Source organism: Notechis scutatus, chromosome 3 (genome assembly GCF_049901735.1).
Source record: "Notechis scutatus isolate UNSWTSFEM ecotype Mainland chromosome 3, rNotScu1.2, whole genome shotgun sequence".
Taxonomy (NCBI): Eukaryota; Metazoa; Chordata; class Lepidosauria; order Squamata; family Elapidae; genus Notechis; species Notechis scutatus.
The window spans coordinates 9031861-9057328 of NC_142011.1; the positions used below are offsets into that span (position 1 = coordinate 9031861).

General features: G+C 41.9%; 1 protein-coding gene across 3 annotated transcripts in view; it reads left to right on the forward strand.

The window, feature by feature from the left end:
- Positions 1 to 25468, forward strand: part of NKAIN4 (sodium/potassium transporting ATPase interacting 4) — a 149657-nt gene that overhangs the window by 87211 nt on the left and 36978 nt on the right. For 2 of the 3 annotated variants that reach the window (XM_026683409.2, XM_026683413.2), the window contains exon 4: positions 2260 to 2457. In XM_026683409.2, the coding sequence (XP_026539194.2) occupies positions 2260 to 2457 (198 nt within the window). Of the gene's footprint in view, positions 1 to 2259; positions 2458 to 19257; positions 19377 to 25468 lie in introns of those variants that run through there. The other variant, XM_087959181.1, reaches the window with a different exon arrangement.

A 25468-nucleotide genomic window follows, 5' to 3' on the forward strand; every position in this document is an offset into this window, starting at 1 on the left:
GTTCCTGTATTGGAGGCTTTTAGTGCCACTTGGCTCCGAGTAAACGGACGGCTATCATTTATTATAATCATAATGATGATAATGATGTTTGTTTTAACACCTTGGACACCTAGAGAGCACATTGCTCAACATAGAAAGGAAATGTATGATATAAAACAATAAAAAAAATATTTAAAAAAAAAGAACAGAAGGGACCTTGGAGGTCTTCTATTCCAGCTCTCTGCTCAAGCAGGAGATCCTGACCTGTACCATTTCAGACAAGTGACTGTCCAGTCTCTTCTTAAAAACCTCCAGCGACGAAGCATCCACAAGTGTTCCATTGGTTGATTGTCCTCACTGTCAGGAAATTCCTCCTCAATTCCAGTTTGTTTCTCTCCATGATGAGTTTCCATCCTTTGCTTCTTGTCCTGCCTTCAGGTGCTTTGGAAAATAAGTTGACCCCCTCTTCTTTGTGACAGCCTCTCAAATGGGATTTGCCCAACCCACTTGAGGAGATAAACCTTTCCTATGGTGGGATCCTCCCCTATGGAACATTCTACCATTGGAGGTGAGATCTGCTTCCACCTATCTGGCCTTCAGAAAGATCCTCAAAATTGTTTTTGAAGGTTGGCTTAGGACTTAGATAGGAGTTGTTGAGGTAATTCCCCGTTAGGAGAATGAGCGCATACAGGGAGACGTATTTGAGAGAAGTGTTGGAATAATACACACAGAGCACACAGATACACTGTACAGTAAATGTAGGTTTTTACTTCCAGAAACGTTAAGCAAAGTCCAAAATAGGCAGTCCAAAGTCATTCACAGGTTAAATCAGTCAGTTTTCAATCCAGGGATAATCCAGATATCAAAGTCCAATGTCAAAAACAGTTCAGTAACAGACTTACTTTAAATCCAGTAATATCAGTCAACTAGAAGAAATGGAGGAATGGCAATACTTTCCAACAGAAGGAAACAGAGATCCTCACTCAGACACACTCTCTTCTGAGACTAAGACTAAAACAATCCAGGTTTCTGGCTCCACCTTATGGCTGTTTGAGAAACCACACCTAATTACAGTTTTGCATTTTCTTAAAGATGCAGTTTTAAAATGTTTATCCTGGTTTATATATATTTCTAACCCAAATAGCTGTTAGGTGACCCATATTCCTAACAGGGGTGCTATATTCTCAAGGTGATTTATGGGGTAGGAAGAATTCTGGAAGTTGAACTCCAACTCCATAAAAGTTGGCCAGGTTGAGAAACTCTGTCTGAAGGCCTCAGTGTATCCTTTCACACAGCAGACAGTGACGGAGACCTGGGGGAGATGGACATTAAGTAGCTATTGATCAAGCCCAAGTCAGAGCCTTATATGACCCAAGAGGTTAATTGCTGCTGGGGGTTCAGTAGGAGACTAGATCGTGCAATGAATGAGAAGGCTGCAGGGTACAGGAGGGAAAGACTTTGTGGAGGAAATCTAATATTCAGAACAAAGAGGAAACTAAATTGGATTTTTAGGCAAAAATTATTCCAGCTCTTGCCCCACTAAATCCAGATCTTCTATTCCTGTGTGAATGCAAATGCACAACACCAAACAAGCTCCCTTCAAAAGTGTTGCAACTGTAGTATTTCCAGTTTGCTTGTTGAGAAGCATTTGTTTTTCATAGGTTTCCAACAACCTGATTAAGTTGCCATAAGTAGGAAGAGATTCATTTTAGCTAGACCTGGGGTCATGATGGCTCAGTGGTTAAAGACATTGAGCTTGACAGCCCTGGTTTGAGACCCAAGCACCGCACGATGGGGTGAGCTTCTGTTCCTTGCTACAGCTCCAGGAGACTGTGAGTTCTAGTTCCACCTCAGGCATAAAAACCAGTTGGGTGACTTTGGGCCAATCACCAGGAGACGGTGAGTTCTAGTCCCGCCTAAATAAGGACTTCAGCTTGCCAAATTCCCCAGCATGGGAAATTTAGACTTTACACATCATTTAGACTTTACACAGCTATCATATGGCTTATTTGATTTCTAGCTGAATATACTACACTGACATCAGCCATGGTAACTTCTACACCATGGCCTGTGACTTAGCAAGCAAATGACCCCAGTCAATGATACCATTCAGCAAACAGCGGTTTTAAAATGTCTCAGTATGATGAATGAACCCATTTGCTGTCCGTACACAGATCTCTTTGTATTGTGCAACAACAGCCTAGATAAAGTGCAAAAAACTGATCTTGGGCTCTAGTTGAAAAAGGCATTATTTATTGGAGTTTTCACTTCTCCTCTCAGGACAGTGAACTTTTGACATTTAACATCTCCCAACACCAATCGTGGTGGAGTGAGAACGGTCCTGGATGCGTAAGGAAGGAGACGCCCATGATCGGCATCAAAGGTCTGGACAGCCATTTGTACGTCTCGGTGATCGGTTGTGCGTTGGAGTACCGTTACATCGAGGTCATGCACAGCGCCCTGCAGATTCTGGTGGCGGTGAGTAGACCTTCAGATTCTTGACTTACGAAGCATTGGAGAAGCAGCGCCCAGGTGTAAGAGGTATTCTCTCCTCAAAGGAACTTAATGAAATAAAAACTCAAGAGGAGAATTGATGGGAGGAAAAAGATCTACCAATGTAGATGTCAACTCAGAAAATATTCCTCTGGTCTTTTTAGAGCTGCCAAGAGAAAGGGAAGGGGGAGCAGTGTAGCAGCTTGCAAAACCAAGACTGCATTCCATAAATGTTTTCAAAGATAGTAACTAGGTGACCGAAGTTTCTGCCGTGCAAAATTCTATGATTGATGACTCTTGACTATGGATATGTCCCATTGGAGAATATGAATTATGATACACCCAGGGGGTGGGGGGAAAGGGTCAAGGGTGGCAATGAATTATGTGTCTCAGAGTCGGCTACACCCAGGGAATGCCGGCATGTTAACTCCCAATAAATCCTTTCTAAGTTTTGGAAATTTGGCTCGAGACTAGTGATTTAATTGGGGTAACTGCCAGAATCCTGACAATAGACAGAAAATACTCCCATCATCTGTCTGTCTGTCTGTCTATCAATTAATTAATGAGCCCTGGTGGTGAGTTAGGGTGATGTATAAAGCCTAAATTCCTCATATCCCAAAGGTGTTTTTTCAAGAGGTAACTGGATTTTCTTGTTTTTTTTCTTTGAAGACCTTTCACTTCTTATCCAAGAAGCTTCTGAAGTTCTGACTAGATAGATGGTGGGGAATGGAAGGATTTATATTCCTTGTAGATAGCTGGTCGTTTGCATTCTTTTAGAGAGTCATTAAAGTCACCTGGAGGTTTATCTGTGTCCTCAGGGTCAGCTGAGTGGTGCAAATGAGTGCGGAGCCTTCTTAGAACTGCTGAAAGGACCGTCTTGTAGACCGGAGATAGATGATGTCGTTTCCCTCCCCTTCTGTTGAGAGAGGGCTGTTCTATTTTGGGATGGATGGTCTCTTTGACCCCTCCTTCAAACCAGTGTTCCTCTCTGTCCAAAATGTGGACTTTGCTGTCTTCACAAGAGTGGCCTTTGTCCTTTAAATGCAGATGGACTGCTGAATCTAGTCCTGATGGATTTGTTCTCCTATGTTGTGCCATGCTCTTATGAAGTGGTTGTATCATTTCCCTGATGTACAGATCTGCAGATCTGAGACTGAGAATCTCCACAGGCATTTAAATTCTAATGCTGTCTGGGGAATTCAGAAAATTGAAGTCCTTACTAAGATGAGACTAGAATTCGCCATCTCCTGGTGACTGGCCCGCTTCCTCTATTGGAAGTTGGTTCCAAGCTTCCACTCCTTTTTCTGTGTACTATTAATTTCTAACTTGGTTTTTGAATTTCCCTCCTGTGAGTTTGAAGTTGTGCCCCCCGTGTTCTTGATTTTCGCTTAAGATTGAAAACGCTGCCTTCTAGAACCTTATTCATTCTTTTAATATATTTAAAGGGTTCAATCATGTCCCCACTGTCCCTTCTATCCTCCAGGGTGTACATATTCAGCTCCTCAAATCTCTCCTGATTATGTTTTGTCCCTCAGACCTTCCGCCATCTTTGTTGCCCGTCGTGGACTCGCTCGATCTTATCAATATATTTTTAAAAATGAGATCTTCCCATGGAATGAAGCTATGTTCACCAGTGTTCCTTGAACACTGTGTTTTAACGTAATAACATTCTTTGGTATTTAACAGGCCTTCCTGAATAACAGACATCCTTTCTCTCAACTAATTTGTTAAAACCAGGTTTCACTGTCTTTAATGTAGCAAGCTACTTCCATGGAGAGTGAAGATTTGAGTATATCTACACCTCTCTCTCTCTCCTCTTTCTTTCTTTCTTTCTTTCTTTCTTTCTTTCTTTCTTTCTTTCTTTCTTTTTCTTTCTTTCTTTCTTTCTTTCTTTCTTTCTTTCTTTCTTTCTTTCTTTCTTTCTTTCTTTCTTTCTTTCTTTCTTTCTTTCTTTCTTTCTTTCTCTGTAGAGAAACTTATGTAGAGAGAGAATGTATCTTTTCTTTTTATGTACATTGAGAGTATTTGCACCAAGACAAATTCCTTGTGTGTCTAATCACACTTGGCCAATAAAGAATTCTTTCTTTCTTTCTTTCTTTCTTTTTCTTTCTTTCTTTCTTTCTTTCTTTCTTTCTTTCTTTCTTTCTTTCTTTCTTTCTTTCTTTCTTTCTTTCTCTGTAGAGAAACTTATGTAGAGAGAGAATGTATCTTTTCTTTTTATGTACACTGAGAGTATTTGCACCAAGACAAATTCCTTGTGTGTCTAATCACACTTGGCCAATAAAGAATTCTTTCTTTCTTTCTTTCTTTCTTTCTTTCTTTCTTTCTTTCTTTCTTTCTTTCTTTCTTTCTTTCTTTCTTTCTTTCTTTCTTTCTTTCTTTTTCTTTCTTCTTTCTTTCTTTTTCTTTCTTTCTTTCTTTCTTTCTTTCTTTCTTTCTTCTTTCTTTCTCTTCTTTCTTTCTTTCTCTCTCTTCTCTCTCTCTCTCTTTCCCTCTCTCTCTCTCTCTCTTTCTCCCCCCTCTTTTTCTCTCCATCTTTCTCCCTCTCTCCTCTCTCTCTCTCTCAGAAAGAGTGTGGAGAGAGGGTGAGAATGAGTGTAGAAGTGCATGAATTTGAATCTTAAATTTGGTAGACTCAGGCAAAACAAGGGAAGAAACCAAGAATACGCTCACTAAATGTGGTATTGTATGGTGGCTGTATGCCCATCATTTCTGGGATTGTTGCTTTTTTAAATCTGTTACAAGTGGAAGAACCATATGGCGTGTCAAACCTTATTGCTTTGGATGCTCTCTTTGCCTGTTGTTCAGCAAAAACTGGGAAAAAAATTATTTGCTCCAGATATGCAACCTCAAAGCATTGTCTTTTGCTCCCCGAAACCTCACCACATCCCTTGTTGTTAGAAAATCCTCTTTTACAAACAGAATAAGAAGGGGTGGTTAGAGATCTTCTAGTCCAACTCCCTGCTTAGGCAGGAAACCCTATACCAGGGGTGTCCAAACTTGGCAACTTTAAGACTTGTGGACTTCAACTCCCAGAATTCCTCAGCCAGCTTTGCTGGCTGAGGAATTCTGGGAGTTGAAGTCCACAAGTCTTAAAGTTGCCAAGGTTGGACACCCCTGCCGTATACAATACAATTTCAGACAAATAGTTGTACAATCTCTTCTTAAAAACCTCCAGTGTTGGAGCACCCACAAATTCAAGGGGCAAGTTGTTCCACTGATTAATTGTTCTAATTCTCAGGAAATTCCTCCTTACTTCTAAGTTGCTTCTCTCCTTAATTAGTTTCTATCCATTGCTTCTTGTTCTGCCCTCAGATGCTCTGGAGAACAGCTTGACTCCAGTGGTGGGATTCAAATTTTTATACTGACGGTTCTGTGGGCGTGGCTTGGTGGGCATGGCAGGGGAAGGATACTGTAAAATCTCCAATCAGAGGTGGCATTTGCCGGTTCTCCAAACTACTCAAAATTTCCACTACTGGTTCTCCAGAACTGGTCAGAACCTACTGAATACCCACCTCTGCTTGACTCCCTCTACTTTATGGAGGACCCTTAGATATTGTGAGACGGCTTTCATGTCACCCAACAAGCAGAGACGGTGAAGACTTAAAACAGTTTCCAACTATTTGCTCTCTCTGTAAGCAAATTCCTGAGTTCCATAGATCCTTTTCCAGCTTAGATTAAATCCAGGTCTACAAAATCACTTGTCCCTGTCCATGAAACGGATCTAGGTTGTCACAGCCATCTTTCCGTTTTTCAGCCTGCCGCATAGTATGAGGAGCGAGGGAGGGAAGACGCTTGGAATGTTAGACCCAATCAATAACAACAGGAACCAAGGTCATCTCAACAGGTGCTGGCCAAGGACTGGAAGGAGTTGCCAGGGAGATGCAAGACTATCTAATTGGACAATATGACCTGTGATAACGAGGGAGGGGAATACTAAAGTATACTTTAAGTATACTAAAACAGTATACTAACAGAAATAGTTAGAGCTGCTTTTGCTTTCATGCGTCCTGAAATGATGCACTCAATAAAACACTTCTTTTAATAATCTGATCATCTCGGACTGCTGACTCAGTTGGGTTCATCAAGTTGGAGCCTTCTATACAGAAGATGCTTTATAATTTATAATTTATAATAACAGAGTTGGAAGGGGACCCTGTAGGTCATCTAGTCCAACCCCCTGCCCAAGCAGGAGACCCTACACCATTTTTGACCAGATGGCAGTCCAGTCTCTTCTTGAAAGTTTCAAGTGGAGAAGCTCCACAACTTCCGAAGGCAACTTCTGTTCCATGGGTTGATTGTTCTCACTGTCAGCAAATTCCTCCTTATTTCTAGGTTGACTCTCTCCTTGATCAGTTTGCATCCATTGTTCCTTATCTGCCTTCGGGTGCTTTAGAAAATAGCTTGACCCTCTTCTCTCTGTGGCAGCCCCTCAGATATTGGAAGCCTGCTATCATGTCTCCCCTGGTTCTAAGAAAAGCAGAACTTATTTAAAAGTGCCCCTCACTTAAGAAAAAAAACCCCTCCCAGCCCAATCTGCTTCTGGAAGCATTTCCTGTGGATAGATACATCAAGTTCTTTATGAACAGTCTCTGCAATTGAAATATTTATGGGTAAGGAGAGGAGAGGCAACTGAGAAAGGGGGAGGCAATCCAATTAGACTAAACTTCTACGTTTTCTCCCCCAGGATGTAATAATAACAACGGCACTCTGCCTGAAAACAATGCTCTTTGATATTTCCACAGCCACGCCCCATTCCCGCCTTCTGTTCTTGGAGAGGCAAGTAGCGGATTCAAAAATTGCCATCCGTACCACGCCATCTGTGTTTATCCAGCCCTTCCATTCTGAATTCTTTTATTTTTCACAATCACATCAAGTTAGTGACGTATAACAATTGGTTGTTTCTCGTTTGCTATACAATTAGGGAAGTTAAAAGGTTTACAGGTAGTTCTCAACTTACGACCATTCCTTTAGAAATGTTCGAAGTTACAACAGCACTGAAAAAAGTGACTTATGATGGTTTTTTTCACACTTACGACTTTTTCAGCATCCCCATGGTCACGTGATCGAAATTCAGATGCTTGGCAACTGAGTCATATTTATGACGGTTGCAGTGTTCCGGGGTCACGTGGTCCCCTTTTGTGACCTTCCTACAAGCTAAGTCGAGGGGGGAAACCAGATTTGCTTAACAGCCGTGTTAGTGACTTAACTGCAGTGAATCGCTTAACAACTGTGCAAAGGAAAGTCATAAAATGGGGGAAAGCTCACTTTACAACTGCCTCACTCAGTAGTGGAAGATCTGGGCTTTCATGTGTTGGACGCCACAGGCCATAGCATTGACTTCAATGGCACCAAAACCCTAGCCACTATAGAAAACCCCAGCCACAGAATTATCAGAGAAGCCATAGAGATTGAAAAGAGACCTGAAAACATGAATAGAAGAGATGATTCCACCAGACTGTCAATTATTTGGAAGCCTGCACTCACAAACAAAAAAATCTCCACACCACAAGCCAGGCAAACACCTGGGCACAAACAGACCCCCCCTGATACCTCCAGCTCAAACACACCCCAACCAGGCACCCAGATGAAACCTAGCTTCCTAATAAAAGATAGCTGTCCTTTTACCTGAAGCCAAGCCACACTAAAAGCCTCCAACACAGGAAACACAATGTTGCCAGCCAATTAAAAAATGCTACAAAACAGACAGAAGATATTAGAAACACCAATCAAGCAGCAAACTCCAAGACCAATAAACACAGACCAAGACTCCCAACCAATCAGGATGAAGAAAAAAACCATTCTAACACAGCAGTAGGCTAGCCCCAAATTTAAAACAGAAACGGCTGTGAAAGCCTGACTCACAGACGAACACAATACACAAGTCTGATGATGGCAGATGAGATTCTGCCGAAATGTTCTACAACTTTAAAAGCACAACTATAATGATGTGGGAAAATACCCGAACAAAGCTGAATACCATACATATAGATACCCGCAAAAACTTAAGAATATATATATATATATATATATACACATACATACATACATACATACATATATACATTTTACAGCATATATTGAGCAATGGTTAAATTTTTTTCTTTATCTTTATCATTGACGTGATCTGCCTTGCTACAATAACTCCTTCGTTCTTTTAATGTTTTAATTTCTCTATATAGTTTGTGATTAAATGCACATCTTCTGCCATTTCCATAACTTATCCAAATATCAAATATTAACTTTTCTTTAACCACTCATACCAAATGTTCCATATTTCATAATAGTCACTATCTTGTTTATTTTTTTTTTAAAAAAACAAATTTTATTAATTTTCAAAGATAATACACAGACAAACAAAACATAAAACGTAAGAACATAGAACATCTTTTCTAAGAATTACTTAACAAAACAAATAAAACATCTTATTTAAGTACAACATAATTCTAAATTATCACATTTCCATACAAACACAATTTAATATGCATCTTATGTATTCAACTTCATATCTTATTACTCTTTTTCCAACTTCTCACTGTTTCTTCCTTTACTTCTGTTCAATTTTATTCATTAAACTTATACTTTCATCTATTTCATATTACTATATTTCATATTATTACTGTTTCATATGTTCTTATCCAACATTATTAATTCTCAATAAGCAAACATAAACAAACAAAATACATAACATAAAGACATAAAACTTCTTTTTAGAAAGCGGCTTAACCCCGGGTTACAACTTTTTGTACAGACGTAAATCAAATTCATGCTCACCTTATATACTATTTCATATCTTATTTAACATTCTATATTTTCCATATGTCTTCTCCCCTCTTTTCACTCTCTTAATTCTATTTTATTTATTTAATCTCAATTTAAATCATTATATTTGTATCTTTTGTCCGTTCTTTTTCAATTATCTATTTATCTTTTCTTTAATACAAACTTTTTCCTGTAATCACTGGTTGAAGTATGACACCTTTCTATCTTTCCCCCAAATTTAACACTTAAAATAATACATAATTTCCATTCTGATTCTGCTTAGTACATTCTACATAACATTTTAAAATAAAAAACATAATGAGCTTATAGTATGGTAAAAACAATGTTCCATAACAAATTAATTAATTAAACTCTATTAGTTAATTCTTATACATTTTACACATTCCCTACAATGTTCTATTAACACATATGTTATTCCAATTTTCTAACTCTATTTCAAATACAAATACTACAATACAATCTTATGTACTTTTGCAGAATCTCTTTTTAGATTATATTTTACCCTTTGTCTCTGACAAAAACCTGTTTTTTTAACATCTTGTTTTAAGCCTTTATAACTTCTCTTCACTTTTTCCCTTCCTTCCTTGTCAAGTCTAGCCTTTTTACCCCCACCCCTCAATCTCCAGCCTCTTAGTCTCCCCTCTCTGTTGTATTCCTCTTTTCTGTTGCTTTCTGACATTATATCGATTTTTCACCTTATTTTTCCCTTTCTTGGTTGTTTTTTAGAACTTAAATTCTCCATTTTCTTTTCCCTTTTACCCTTTTCTTCCTCAATTAAAATTATATGTCCATTAAAGATGGCTTCTTCTTCTTCATCCCAACCTTCTTGTTGTTGCATTTCCTGATAAGTAGAAATTGCCATTTCTAAGAAGCGAAAAATAGATCCAAAAGAGCCATTGCCTTCTTCTTCCTCTTCTTTTAACTTTTCAAATTCCATTTTCAATTCTTCAACAGATACCATTGTGAAGATTTTTTTAAACAATCCAAATGTTTTTTAGTCTTTCAAAAGATAGTTTACAAAAGTCCCAAAGTCGTCAAGCAATCAAAGTCAGCACAAATTGTTTCATTTAGCACTTTCTTCTTTTAATACTTTCTCTTCCTGGGGTAGAATTCAGTTACACAATTCCAAGGTAATTTTTGGAAGTTTTATTGCAATTTAATCTCTGATTTTATAAGCTCCAAGCAGTCTCCTTCAACAAATCTTGGTATAAATCATTTACCTCTCTTCCTTCCCACTTATAGCAAAAGATTTTAATTTTTAAATGCCAGTGTTTAGAAATCTAATGTCCCCTTGGCTTTAATTTTCAAAATTAGTACCTTCTGCTGCCAAAGCGGTATTTCCAATTTCCATCTGCTGTCTCCGTGAGGGAAGGAAAGTGAGGAGAAAAAAAGCTTTCCTTTCACTTTCAACCGCAGCTTTGCAATCCTCTTGGGAACAATGTATCACTTAAAGAGCCAAAGTTCCAGGGTATTCAGATGTTGCTTGTCGTCGGTTCAGCCAAAAGCTTTCACTTTCTCAACTTCCTCCTGCACAAAACTTGTCCGGTTGAGAGGTTCTTTGTGGCGGCCATTGCTGACCCCGAGCCACCACTTGGAAAAGGGCCGGCTGGGAAGGTGCTACCAGCCCTGGATCTCCCTCTTATTTATCTAAGGATAACTATAGTCAACTGGATGGGCGCCGGCTTGGTGGGCGTGGCAAAGGGAAGGATGACAACCGAACTCACTATCTTGTCTATTTTTTAACAGTTAGGTTGGCTATTATGCACATTCAGTATTTTTTTAATTACCTATCCTCGAAGGAATAAGCAGTTTCCAGTTTGCGTCGTGGTTCTCCAGTTAACTGCAAAGTAAAAAATGTAATTTTTCCCATGTTTGAATCTATCATACTACAGAAGTTTTTGGGTCCAAGTTTTAAATTTTGTTTTGTTATATTTAAAACAATTCTAATATTTCTCCAAAATTTCTAGCAAGTGGGCTCCACCATTAAAATATGTTCCTTGTGTGTAGTTACATTTCCAACAATTGGGTGGTAGGTTGGGGAACATCTTAGCCAGTCTCGCAGGAGGTAGGTGCCAACGATGAACCATTTTATATAAGTTTTCTTTATACGAGACTGACATGGTTAATTTGTAATTTGTTTGCCAAATGTGTTCCCACTTATCTAATTCAATACTATGACCCACATTTTTAGCCCAAATTATCATTGATTCTGTAACTGTTTCTTCTTTTAATTTGTAGTCCAAAAGATATTTATATGTTTTACTAATTGTTTTCTTTTCCTCTCTAGCCATATTTAATCTAATTCTTGTGAAATCATATTAAAGCCAAATTTTCTCTATCTTTTATAATGGGTTTGTATCTGTGCAAAGGGCCACCATGCTATCTCCTTTCCTTGAATTTGTATTTGGTTCCTATTTTTAAGCTCTCCGATTGTCATATAATAAATCTTTATACCTAACAATATTTTCATAATCCAATACATTTGGATGTGTAACTGCTTCCAATGTAGATAGCCACATTGGAACCTTTGGGTAGTGGTTGTACATCCTCATTGCTGTTCCCTGTTCTCTTCTTCTCTTCCCATCCATATTTCCCAGAATCAGAGAATCTTCTCCTAGCTCTTGACATGATGTGTCCAAAACAGGAGACTTAGATCCTGGTCATTACTTCCCTGGATAGATTTGTTGAGTGATCTATTGATTTGTTATCTTGACTGTGCACAGAATTCTCAGGTGTCTTCTTCCATTCCAAAGTTTCAAGATCATTAACCTTCTTCCTAGCCTGCTTCTTGAAAGTCCAACTTTTGCTTTCCCAAGAAACACCATAGCTCGCACAGACCTGATCTTTGTAGGTATATAGATGCATCATGGCATTTGAGTATCTCTCTTCCAAGGTGTTTAATTGTCACTCTACGGAGTTGCCCACATGGATGAATCCATATATAAATTGGGTGGTCGGACTTAAGGCAGGCCTCTGATTGTGTTGGTGGCTTTTCAAACCTTACTTCCACCAGCAGCTATATGCTGTAGGCATTGTTTGCCTGTAAATATCAATATCCAGGAGTAGTTGAGACATTTGGCAGATTGCAAGAAATATACAGCTCCTTTATGTAACAAACCATATGTGAATTCAGGAATAATCTCTTCCTCCTCCTCCTTCTCCTCTTGTTTCCTCCTTCCCCTCCCCCTATCTCCTATCTCCTCCTCCTCTTCCTTCTTCTCCTCTTCCTCCTCCTCTTGTTTCCTCCTCCCCCTTCCCCTCCCTCCTATTTCCTCCTCCTCTTCTTATTTCCCCCCTCTCTCATTCTTCCTCCTCCTCTTCCTCCTCCTCTTCTTGTTTCCTCCTCCCTCTCCCCCTCTCTCCTACTTCCTCCTCCTCCTCTTCCTCCTCCCTCTCCCTCCTTTTCTGTAAGAATAGACATACAGAAAGGTCTCAATTAGTGCACTTAATGAATCCCATTAAATGTTTGCATGATTTGAATTCACACTATTCAAAGTTACATTTCCATGGAAAAATCGGCAATTGAGTCCAGCTTGACAGAAATAGGCAATGAAAAATTTAAAACATAATAGCATATCCATATACACGCTCAAACACATATATATTGTATATAAATTATTGAAACGTGACAGTAAAATATACATTTCTGGTTAATGAAGTCATATAACAATTATAGACATCCAAATAAAAACAAAAAAGAAATTCTCCCATAAATTCAGGCATCCAACATCTTGTTCTCTTTCACCATTGTTATGTCGATTCCGTGACATTTAATTTTATCAAACGTTTGCTCCAAGTTGATTCTTTTTTTAAAAAAAAAACTTGCACTTTTGTCCTCCAATGGAATCTTCCTTTGCTCTCTTTTGCACGCATGAAGACACGCAGTGTGTAAAACCTCAGCCACAAGAGCTCAGGCGCTCGCCTCAATTTCACACATGCTAGCTTTGCATTCACTGACCTTTGGGTTGCGCTAATTGCCACCTGGTATCCATTTGCAATTTGCACTAAATTGAACATTGCGTTATTCAAACTCTCACCGATCGCAACTTACTGTTATGTCCATTCCACATAGAATCCACATTCTGGATAGAGAGGACCATTGGTTTGAAAGAGGAGTGAAAAGAGGCCATCGGTGTTAACGTTGAACAAACCTCTCTCAACTGAGTGGGAGAGATAACGACACCACCGACCTTTTGTCTACAACACAATCCTTTCAGCAGTTTCAAGAAGTTTTCCACAACCCATTTCCACTCTGATTCAGGTGACCCTGAGGCAGAGGTGGTATTCAGCAGGTTCTGACCAGTTCTGGAGAACCAATAGAGGAAATTTTGAGTAGTTCAGAGAAGCGGCAAATCCCACCTCTGACTGGCCCCGCCCCCATCTATTCTCTGCCTCCTGAGTCCCAGCTGATCGGCTGGGTCTTCTTTGGTTGCCCTGCACAGGAGAACGGAGCTGGAAAGCAGGTTAGTGGGGTGGGGAGGGAATGGGGATTTTACATTATCCTTCCCCTGCCATGCCCACCAAGTCACGTCCACTAAGCCACGCCCACAGAATTGGTATTAAAAAAAATTGAATCCCACCACTGCCCTGAGGGCACAAATAAAAGCCAAGAAGTCAAGAGCTCCCAGGAAGAGTACTAACGACCAGATGACTGCAAAGAAACCTGATTCTTCCATACTACCCCCACCGTCCTGTCAGAACTAATCCAGGGGTGGGCTGCTATGGGTTTGCCTGGGTTCAGGTGGACCCATAGCTAACCTTATGGCTGGTTTGGCAAACTGCTGAATCCCAACCCCTGGCTGGCCCCGGCCACCCTACCCCTCCCAGGAGTCTCCACATGGCCCGTTTTGGATGCAAGGTAAGTGCAGGGCCCGTGTGTGGAAGCTCAAGGAGGAGGAAAAATGGGCTTCCTGGAATTTCTGAAGTCTGGGAATAATTCCTCCTTTCGCGACCTTCTGACCAGCAAAGCCAATGGGTGATGGGGCAGCCGCATTCACTTAACAACCGGGTGACTCACTTAACAACTGCAGTGATTTCACTTCGCAACGGTGGCAAGGAAGGTCGTTAAGTGGGAGCAAAGGCCACTGAACAAATGTCTCGCTTTAACAACAGAAATCTCAGGCTCAATCACGGTCGTAAGTCGAGGACTGCCTGTATTTGCAGGGGTAGGAATTCCCTGTAAAAGGTGGCTCTCCAATTTCACATTTCCCAAGTCAGTCTCAGCAGCTGCTCGGGGTTGACTCGACACATCTGTTGCTTCCCAGCTCAGCTGCAGAGCAGAGACTCATGGAAACCTGACACGGAAAAATTTGACACTGGGTCTAATGACAGCATATCTCCTGGGTCTAATGGCCCTTTCAGACACGGGGGCGGGATTTCAGGATTGTAATGGGAAGATCTTGTGCTCCTTCCTGAAGATTCTGAGCCTGTTTTTTTCTCTCCAACTTTTTCTGATTTATTATAATCCTCTTCCCCCAATCACAGAACAGTTTTCCCCCGAAAGCCATCACTCTGCTAAACAAATAATTCCCTCAACACTGTCCAACTATTTACAAAGTCTGCACTACTATCACTATTAATTTTCTCATCACTCCTTATCTCCTCCCACTTGTGACTGTATGACTGCAACTTTGTCGCTTGTATCCTTACGATTTATATTGACTGTTTCCTAGTATGATTTGATTGCTTATTGTACCCTATGACTATCATTAAGTGTCGTACCTGATGATTCTTGACCCTTGATGAATGTATCTTTTCTTTTATGTACACTGAGAGCATTTGCATGAAGAGAAATTCCTTGTGTGTCCAATCACACTTGGCCAATAAAGAATTCTATTCTATTCTATTCTATTCTATTCTATTCTATTCTATTCTATTCTATTCTATTCTATTCTATTCTATTCTATTATATTCTCTACCTACTCTACTCTACTCTACACTCTACTCTACTCTATTGCATTGCACTGCATTGCATTGCATATTATTATTCTATTCTATTCTATTCTATTCTATTCTATTCTATTCTATTCTATTCTATTCTATTCTATTCTATTCTATTCTACTCTACTCTACTCTACTCTACTCTACTCTATTGCATTGCACTGCATTGCATTGCATATTATTATTCTATTCTATTCTATTCTATTCTATTCTATTCTATTCTATTCTATTCTATTCTATCATGAAATGCCTGGATGCTTTGTGGACAGCAAAGATGGGACATTGCTGTCCTCCCTCACAGCCCTGTCTGTTCCCTCTTACCAAGCAGTTTGGTCTACTGGTTAAGGCACCAGGCTAGAAACTAGGAGACTGTGAGTCCTAGCCCCACCTTAGGGATGAAAGTTGGCTGGGTGAACAAAACAGAACAACAGAGTTGGAAGGGACTTTGGAGGTCTTCTAGTCCAACCGCTGCTCAAGCAGGAGACCTTATACAAAGTGGTTGTCCAATCTCTTCTTTAAAACTTCCAGTGTTTGAGCATTCACAACTTCTGGAGGCAAGTTGTTCCACTGATTAATTGTTGTAACTGTCAGGAAATTTCTCCTTAATTCTAGGTTGGTTCTCTCCTTGATTAGTTTCCACCCCTGCCCTCAGGTGCTTTGGAGAATAGGTTGACCCCTTCTTTCTTGTGGCAGCCCCTCAAATATTGCAAGACTGCTATCATGGTCTCCCCTAGTCCTTCTTTCATTAAACTAGACATACCCAATTCTGGCAACCTTCATATGTTTAGTCTCTAGTCCTCTAATTATTTTTGTTGCTCTTCTCTGCACTCTTTCCAGATTCTCAACATCTTTTTTTATATCGTGGCAACCAAAACTGGATGCAATATTCCAAGTGTGGCCTTACCAAGGCATTATAAAATGATATTAACACTTCATGTGATCTTGATTCTAAGCCTCTGTTAATGCAGCTTAGGACTGTGTTGGCTTTTGTGGTGGCTGACTTGGGACCAATCCCCAGGAGCCTACCAACTGAATATGGATCTTTAAAATCCTCTGTATCGAAGTATGTATTTGAACTCAACTTTTAAACTTTTTTTAACATATCCACCAAGAAATGGTGTCATTATTAAGGGAAGTCTTTGTTATTCCCATTTGTCTCTGACTTAACATATGACAGATTGAAACTTTGCAGAAATATGATTCGTGTTGATTTGCAGCAGATGACACCATAAAAACTGGAACAAGATCTGCTGGCATATGTTGCCTTCTCAACCTTAATCTTTGCCCTCTAGCAAATACATTTTCAAAGGTACAAAAAGGTTACCAATTGCCCATCTGGGTACCACAATTCCCTCTTCACCAATTGTTCCTGAGACTTTCCCAGCACTTCTGAAAATCTTCTCACTAGCTTTTCTCTGAACATTTTTGGGGTTTTTACATTCACGAGGAATTAAAAGCAGCAAGCAATGCACTCACCAAACTGGTTATGTCGGTAGAATCTGGCCTGCGGGCCTTGAGTTTGACACCCCTGCCCTAGGGGTACTTATGACCTGGTTCCGAAGTTCTGAAGACCACTTCCCCCTCCGGTCCCATGACCATATGTCAGGTGCTCAGCAACCAGCACATATTTTATTTTATTTTATTTATTTATTTTATTTTATTTTTATTTAAAGCTTACACTATAACAGAAACAAGAATAAACATAAGTTTAAATACAAGAAATAGGAACTAATCATTGGGGACAATAGGACAGGGAAGATAGGCACGATTGTGCGCTTATGCACGCCCCTTACAGACCTCTTAGGAACTGGGTGAGGTCAATAGTGGATAGTTTAAGGTTAAAGTTTGTGGGGTTAGAGGATGTAACAACAGAGTCAGGTAGTGAGTTCCAGACATTGACCACTCTGTTGCTGAAGTCATACTTCCTGCAACTGAGTTTAGAGTGGTTTACATTAAGTTTATATCTGCTGTGTGCTCTTGTATTGTTGTTAAAGCTGAAATATTCATTAACTGGTAAGATATTGTAACATACGATTTTGTGTACCATGCTTAAGTCTAATCTTATTTATTTATTATTATTATCTTATTTATTTATTATTTGTGGCCATTGGCAATATAGGTTGTCCTCGACTTACAACAGTTACATTTAGTGACCATTTGAAGTTACAATAGCACTGAAAAAAGTGACTTATGACTCATTTTTCACACTAATGACTGTTGCAGCATCCCCATGGTCATGTGATTTACATTCAGATGCTGAACAACTGACTCACATTTATGACGGTTACAGTGTCCTGGAGTTGTGTGGTCAACTTTTGTGACCCTCTGACAAGCAAAGTCAATGGGGAAGCCAGATTCACTTAACAACCAGGTTACTAACTGAACAACTGCCACGATTCACTTAACAACTGGAGCAAGAAAGGGAAAATGGAGCAAAGCTCACTTAACCACCGGCTTGCTTAGCGACAGAAATTTTGAGCTCAACTGTAGTCGTAAGTCAAGGACTATCAGTACATAAAACTCTCCGCTTGATCAAAGACCCACATACCGATAATCCACAACTTACCATCAGAATTGCGACTGGAACTTCCGTCACGATGGAACTAGACGGCAGATACAGGTAGTCCTCACCTTACGACCGCAATGGAGCCCAAAATAAATGTTGCGAAGCGAGACATGTGTTAAGTGAGTTTTGCCCCCTTTTTTCTCGCCACGTCGGTTGAATGAATTGTTAAATTAGTAACCCGGCCATTAAGTGAATCCAGTTTTCTCCTTGAGTTTGCCCATCAGAAGGTCACAAAAGGGGATCCCTTGAGACACTGCAACCGTCATAAATGTGAGTCAGCGGTCAAGCAGCCAAATGTAAATCATGTAACCATGGGGTTGCTGCAATGGTCACAAGGGTGAACAAGGATCATAAGCAGGGGTGGGCTTCAAAAGTTTCAGCAATGGGTTCTCTGCCTGGTTGCTGGGTAGGTGTGGCCATGGTGGGTGTGGCCTATGGGAACTTCCGGGAGGCCCGTTTTTCACCTTCCCCAGACTTTGGAGGCTTTCCTCGAGCCTCTGGGAGTGTAAAAACGGCCTCCCCCGGGCTCCCGAGGCTCTCTGGAGGCCAGAAACAGGCCCATGTTTGAACTTTTGGAACTTCTAGGAGGCCCATTGTTGCCCTTCCCCAGGCTCTGGAGGCTTTCCTCGAGCTTCTGGGAGTGTGAAAACGGCCTCCCCCAGGCTCCTGAGGCCTTCCGGAGGCCAGAAATGGGCCCATTTTCAAACTTCTGGAACTTCCGGGAGGCCCATTGTTGCCCTTCCCCAGGCTCCGGAGGCTTTCCTCGAGCCTCTGGGAATGCGAAAATGGCCTCCCCTGGGCTCCCGAGGCCCTCCGGAGGCCAGAAACGGGCCCATTTTTGAACTTTTTGAACTTCTGGGAGGCCCATTGTTGCCCTTCCCCAAACTCCGGAGGCTTTCCTTGAGCCTCTGGGAGTGCGAAAATGGCTTCCCCCAAGCTCCCGAGGCCCTCCAGAGGCCGGAAACGGGCCCATTTTCACACTTCTGGAACTTCCGGGAGGCCCATGGTTGCCCTTCCCCAGGCTCTGGAGGCTTTCCTTGAGCCTCTGGGAGTACGAAAACGGCCTCCCCCAGGCTCCGAAGGCCCTCCGAAAGTTCTCCAGAGGCCGGAAACAGGCCCGTTTCCAGCCTTCCAGAGCCTCTGGGAGGCCCGTTTTTCCCCCTCCCCGAGCCTTTGCACAGGCCCTGCATTTACCTGACATCCAAAATGAGCTGCGTGGAGACTCCTGGGAGAGAAGGGGTGGGGCGGGAGAGGTGGGGTAGGTGGGTTGGGCGGGGCCATCCAGGAGTGGGGTTTGGTGGTTCGCCAAACCAGCCACAACATTAGCAATGGGTTCATCCGAGCCCGGACAAACCCACGGCAGTTCCACCCCTGATCATAAGTCACTGTTTTCAGTGCTATTGTAACTTTGAATGGTCAGTAAGCAAACTGTTGTAAGCCAAGGACTACCTGTATGCTTTTCTCTCGGGAATCAAACTTTCCTTTCTTTTTCCTAGGCTACCCCTGGGGCGATGAAATTAAAAAGCTAAAGAAAGGCCGTGTTGCATGACATCAAAGATTCCTTTAATATAGCAGTGTGGAGCTTGGAGCCCCAGGGAAATCTTGGAGGGGCTCCCTGCAGGCAAGGACCGAGATGTAATCGTAATTGTTGATAGAGGAAATTAAATCCATCCGGAGTAATCACGTTCGCTGCATTTACTTTCATTCAATTCAATTTGATGACTTTGAAATTCAATCAGACCACGTTTCCATTTTGCCTTCCTGCTCCTCATTCTCATGCATCCATTTTATTTATTTTTTATTTTGCCCTTCCAAGAACTAAGATGCTCTCATCTTCAAGAAGAGATTGGACTGCCATTGGTCAGAAATGGTGTAAGGTCTCCTGCTTAGGTGGGGTGGACGGGGTGGACTAGATGACCTATAAGGTCCCTTCCAACTCTGATTATCTGTTATCTCGCAAGGGTCAGGCAGGCTCAGCTGCAATACAGGCTGTCTTCGACTTTATGACTGCAACTGAGCCCAGCATTTCTGGTGGCTGTGAAACAGTTTGTTGAGTGAGTTTTGTCCCACTTTAAGACCTTTCTTGCCACAGTTGTTAAGTGAATCGCTGTAGTTGTAAAGTTAGGAACACCGTTGTTAAATGAATCTAGCCTTCCCCGTTGACTTTGCTTGTCAGAAGGTCGCAAAATGGGATCATTTAACTCTGGGACATTGCAACCGTCATAAATATGAACTAGTTGCCAAGCGTCTGAATTTGGATCATGTGGCCCTGGGGGGCGTGCTACAATAGTTGTAAATGTGAAAAATGGTCATAAATCCACTTTTTTTACTGTCGTAACTTGGAAGAGTCACTAAATGAATGGTAGTAAGTCGAGGACAACCTATATATGTTTTAAGCTTCATCTGCTCTAAAAAAAATCTCTTTTATATCTTCCTGTAATGACAGCATGCAAAGAATTCTGTCCGGTCAGCTAAATTTCTTCCAGTATTCTATGCTCGTGTTAGCCAACCAAATTCCTGGGAAACCCACATTCATGGCATGAAAACAAGATGTTTTCATTTCCTCCCCCTTTTCCCAGAAGCTGCTCTTCCGAAGTCTTAGCAAAGATCTTCCATAATTTCATGACCTAAACTATTTTTATTCCCCACCATATAAGGGCTTGCTGTGCAAACAGGCAAAAGACATTCTCGGATTGAATGGGTGGATTCATTGCATTGGGATGCTGCCAAGAACTCTCCGTATTTACAACGAGAATGCGAAAGGAATGAAAACCTAGAAAGTCGCTGGGGAAAAAAGGAGGAAAAAAGAGAGAGAGAAAGCAAAAGCCGCCACCCAAACAAGATGATAGTTAACATTCTAAGCAATCATTATCCTTGGACGGAGGGTACCATAATAGATTAACTCAAATAACAATCAATGATAATAATGTCTTGAACATTCTCGCCTCTAAAGCTAAGAAAGTTTGTTGCTCTGAATGGTACATTTAATAGTTACACAAACATACACAGAGAGAGAGAGAGAGAGAGAGAGAGAGAGAGAGAGAGAGAGAGAGAGAGTTTTCCTCCTGACTGCTCCAAACCTCAGAAGTGGCTATGAGAAAATAGGATAAGGAGGCCCACAGTGGAAGGAAGGATCAAAAAAATTCAAAATGGCAGCCCCAACCACACAAAACCCTAACCTTTTCAACACATGTAAGAAAGGGGTATGCCTTATACCAGAGATCCCCAAACTTGGCAACGTTAAGACTTGTGGACTTCAGCTCCCAGAATTCTCCAGCCAGCTATGGAGAATTCTGGGAGTTGAAGTCCACAAGTCTTAACGTTGCCAAGTTTGGAGGCCTCTGCCTTATACCACTTTATAATGCCTTGGTAAAACCACACTTGGAATATTGCATCTAAAAAGATGTTGAGACTCTGGAAAGAATGCAGAGAAGAACAACAGATTAGAGGACTGGAGGCTAAAACATGAAGAACAGTGGCTGGAATTGGGTATGTCTAGTTTCATGAACAGAAGGACTGGGGTGACAGGATAGTGGTGTTGCAATATTTGAGGGGCTGCCACAAAGAAGGGGGGGGAAAGGGGGGTCAAGCTATTATCCAAAGCACCTGAAGGAAACAGCTTCTCCAATCCACCCATCCCTTCCTTTCTCCTTTTTTTCTTCTTCTTTAAGCTCTCCAGCTGCTGGTTAAAATATTTAAACACAAGAACAGAGAGCTTTTAATGTGGGTCAAAATTCAACTCAGAATGCTATTTGATATACATCAGTCAGGACAGCCTGTTTGGAAAACTGAAGAACAAGAAATGCATGCAAAGGGAGGTAAATTGATTGTACTTTCACACACACACCCTTTGCAAGAAACTAATTTGAAAAGAAGTATCTCTACAGAGAAAGAAAGAAAGAAAGAAAGAAAGAAAGAAAGAAAGAAAGAAAGAAAGAAAGAAAGAAAGAAAGAAAGAAAGAAAGAAAGAAAGAAAGAAAGAAAGAAGAGGAGGAAGGAAGGAAGGAAGGAAGGAAGGAAGGAAGATCATACACAGAAGGACCTGATTTGTAGTAAGCGATTAAAGATTGTGTATAATTCAGAATCTGAGTTTACAAGATGGGATGCTTTTTTTCTTTGAAAACATACATTTTGCATTTCCAGAGAATTTCCCAGAGGAACGTCTCCATTGGTCTGGACAGTCTGGGGTTGATTCATATACTCCTAAGGAATTAGACTTCCTGCTTTGCATGTGTGGATTTTCTTCCCCAAAGCAATGGGTTTCTCTCCCAAAGGAACAGCTGGTGCCTTCTAAGAAATCCCTCTTGGACACAGATAAAACAAAAAGTAAATGTAAAAGCCAGTTTGGTCTAGTAGTTAAGGCATCAGGCCCAAAACCAGGAGAGTGTGAGTTCTAATCCCACCTTAGCAGTGGTGGGATTCAAAAATTCTTACTACCTGTTTTGTGGGCCTGGTGAGGCTTGGTGGGCTTGGTGGGCGTGGCAGAGGAAGGTTACTGCAAAATCCCCATTCCCTCCCCATTAACCTGCTTTCCAGCTCCATTCTCCTGTGCAGGGCAACAAAAGGAGACCCAGCCGATCAGCTGGGACTCTGGAGGCAGAGAATAGATGGGGGCGGGGTCAGTTAGAGGTGGTATTTGCCGGTTCTCCAAACTACTCAAAATTTTTGCTACCGGTTCTCCAGAACTGGTCAGAACCTGCTGAATGCCACCTCTGCACCTTAGGCACTAAAGTGCTGGACAATTTTGGGCCAATCAAAGACTGTGACTTCTAGTCCCACCTTAGACATGAAAACTGGCTGGGTGACTTTGGGCCAAACACTAGGTGATGGTGAGTTCTAGTCCTGCCTTAGGCATGAAACCTGGCCTGATGACTTTGGGCTGATCACTCTCTCTGAACCCAATCACTTTACAAGCTTCTTGTTGTGGCTATAATATACTTGGACTTCAACAAGGCATTTGACAAAATAGACCACAAACTAGGAGATTTGAATCTAGATGGCTCTTATGTCCCATTATTATGTCAGGTCTTAGACTATTCACTGCACAACAGCTGATGTCCCAAATGAATGTCAAGTTTGACCAGTCTGTTAGATCTTTCTTCCAGTCTTCTTCATGCGAAGAATCAGAATAGAGCTGGAAGGGACCTTGGAGTCATCTAGTCCAGCCCCTGCTCAAGCAGGAGATCCTATACCATTTCAGACAAGTGACTGTCCAGTCTCTTCTTAAAAACCTCCAATGATGAAGCACCCACAATGTCCGAAGGCAAGTTGTTCCGCTGGTTAATTGTTCTCCCGATCAGGAAATTTCTCCTTATTTCTAAGTTGGTTCTCTCCTTAATTAGTTTCCATCCATTGTTTCTTGTCCTGCCTTCAGGTGCTTTGGAAAATAAATTGACCTTCTCTTTTTTGTGGCAGCCTCTCAAATATTGGAAGACTGCTATCCTGTCCCCCCTAGTCCTTCATTTCCCTAGACCAGTGGTCCCCAACCTTTTTTATGCCGCGGCCCGGTACTGGCATCAGCTGGGCGCCGCGGCCCGGTACCGGCATCAGCTGGGCGCCGCCATCTTGTTTTGATGAAAAAGTGCTTCCGGTGAGCTTTCTACCCAGAAAAGCTCACCGGAAGCACTTTTTCATCAAAACAAGATGGCGCGCCCAGCAAACCAGCTGACCCGGTAGGATTTGTTCCACGGACCGGTACCAGTCCGCGGACCGGTGGTTGGGGACCCCTGCCCTAGACTAGCGAAACCCAGTTCCTGCAACCGTTCTTCATATATTTCAGTCTCCAGGCCTTTAATCATTTTCATTGCTCTTCTTTGCATTGTTTTCAAAAGTCTCAACATCTTTTTTTTGTAATGTGGTGACCAAAACTGGATGCAGGATTCCAGGTGTGGCTTTATTAAGGCTTTATAGGAAGAAGGCCATGGATTCACCCCGTTGGATACAGCCAACTTAATTCTGATGCTTCCCTCTTTTAAAAGCCATTTTACTGACGTAGACTTTCTAAGCCAGGTTTCCCCCTCCCCCCCTTTTAAAAAAAATACATATTTCATCCCTTTTGGCTTTATGTGATTCATATTTCATGGGAAAGGCAAGGCAAATTTGGCTTTCAGGAGTTCACGAGATCCCTAAGGTGTTGGGCTTTAATTATTGCTGAGCCCAGATCCTGTGGAAAAAGCAGGGTGTGTTCGGATGATGTGCTTCTCTCCCACCCTTGAATCCCTCTGCTCTGAAATCTTCTCTTTTCCAGATGAGCGGAGAGGCTGATGTAAACCTCTTTGCAAAGTGAACAACTGCAGAAACAGCGTCTAGGTGAATATACAGAACATCATTCTTGGTGAAAATTGGTGAAAATTGGGATAGGCGTAACAGGAGTGAACATTTTTGAGGGCCGAACCTTGAGCTGAGTTTTTTGGTAGCACAAGGCTAACCCTCTGGAACATCGTAACTGATATGGAATCGAGAATATCAGAGACGGAAGGGACCTTTGAGGTCTTCTAGTCCAGTGGTCCCCAACCTTTTTTATGCCGCGGCCTGGTACCGGCATCAGCTGGGCGCCGCCATCTTGTTTTGATGAAAAAGTGCTTCCGGTGAGCTTTCTACCCGGAAAAGCTCACCGTTTGAAGCGCTGGAGCTCCCGCCATCTTGTTTTGATGAAAAAGTGCTTCCGGTGAGCTTTCTACCCGGAAAAGCTCACGGGAAGCACTTTTTCATCAAAACAAGATGGCGGCGCCATGCAAACCAGCGCCCGGTAGGATTTGTTCCACGGACCGGGACCGGTCCGCGGACCGGTGGTTGGGGACCCCTGTTCTAGTGCAACCCCCAGCTCAAGCAGGAAGCATTTCAGGCGAATGGTTGTCCAATCTCTTCTTTAAAAATCTCCAGTGATGGAGCATTCACCACTTCTGAAGTTCAACTGGTTAATTGTTCTCACTGTCAGGAAATTCCTCATTAATCCTAGGTTGCTTCTCTCCTGGAGTCTGAATCTGAGGAGGAAGCCGAACAGTTGACAGGGAGTAGGAGTGTGGCTCTGTTGGCTATGGAGGCAACTGGGGAAGGGCAAAGTCTGGCTGGCCAGAGCAGGGGAGAGATACAAGAAGGGAGAGGGAGTTCAGAGGAAAGCCCAGGCCCACCCCCCTCTTCATCCTAGAGCACACAGGGAGGAATGGAGAAGAGAGCAACGTGGGTTGGGTGGCTTATGGGGGAGGAAAAGGCCCTGATTCCCTTCATTAGCCACAGCTGGGAACACAGTTTATAAGAAAGGCAGGCTGTGTGTGGCAGGCTGCTGGGAGCAAACGTGACTTTACCTTGTGCTATTGTTGCCTATCTGTGTTTCTGGAGTCTTCCCAACTGTGTGAGTTTTGCCGTGAGTTTTGCCGTGCCTTCAAGTCTGAAATTCTTGCTCCTGCCCTGCCAAACTAATTACTTCAGTTTGGCTTGATTGAACTAAGTTACAGTTTGTGTTGACCATGTTTTGGACTTAATTTTCTGCAGCCAAAGGCTGTTCCTGGGAGAGTTTTTCTCCATCCAGAAGGCAACCTGGACATTTGGGGGCAAAGTTGGAGGTAATAAAGGGACTCTTATTGATTATCTGACTGTGTTGCCTTTGTGCCATGCCCCGGGTCATCACATATTGCTTTTTGTTCTGCCTTCTGGTGTTTTGGAGAATAGGTTGACCCCATCCTCTCTGTGATAGCCCCCCCCACGAAA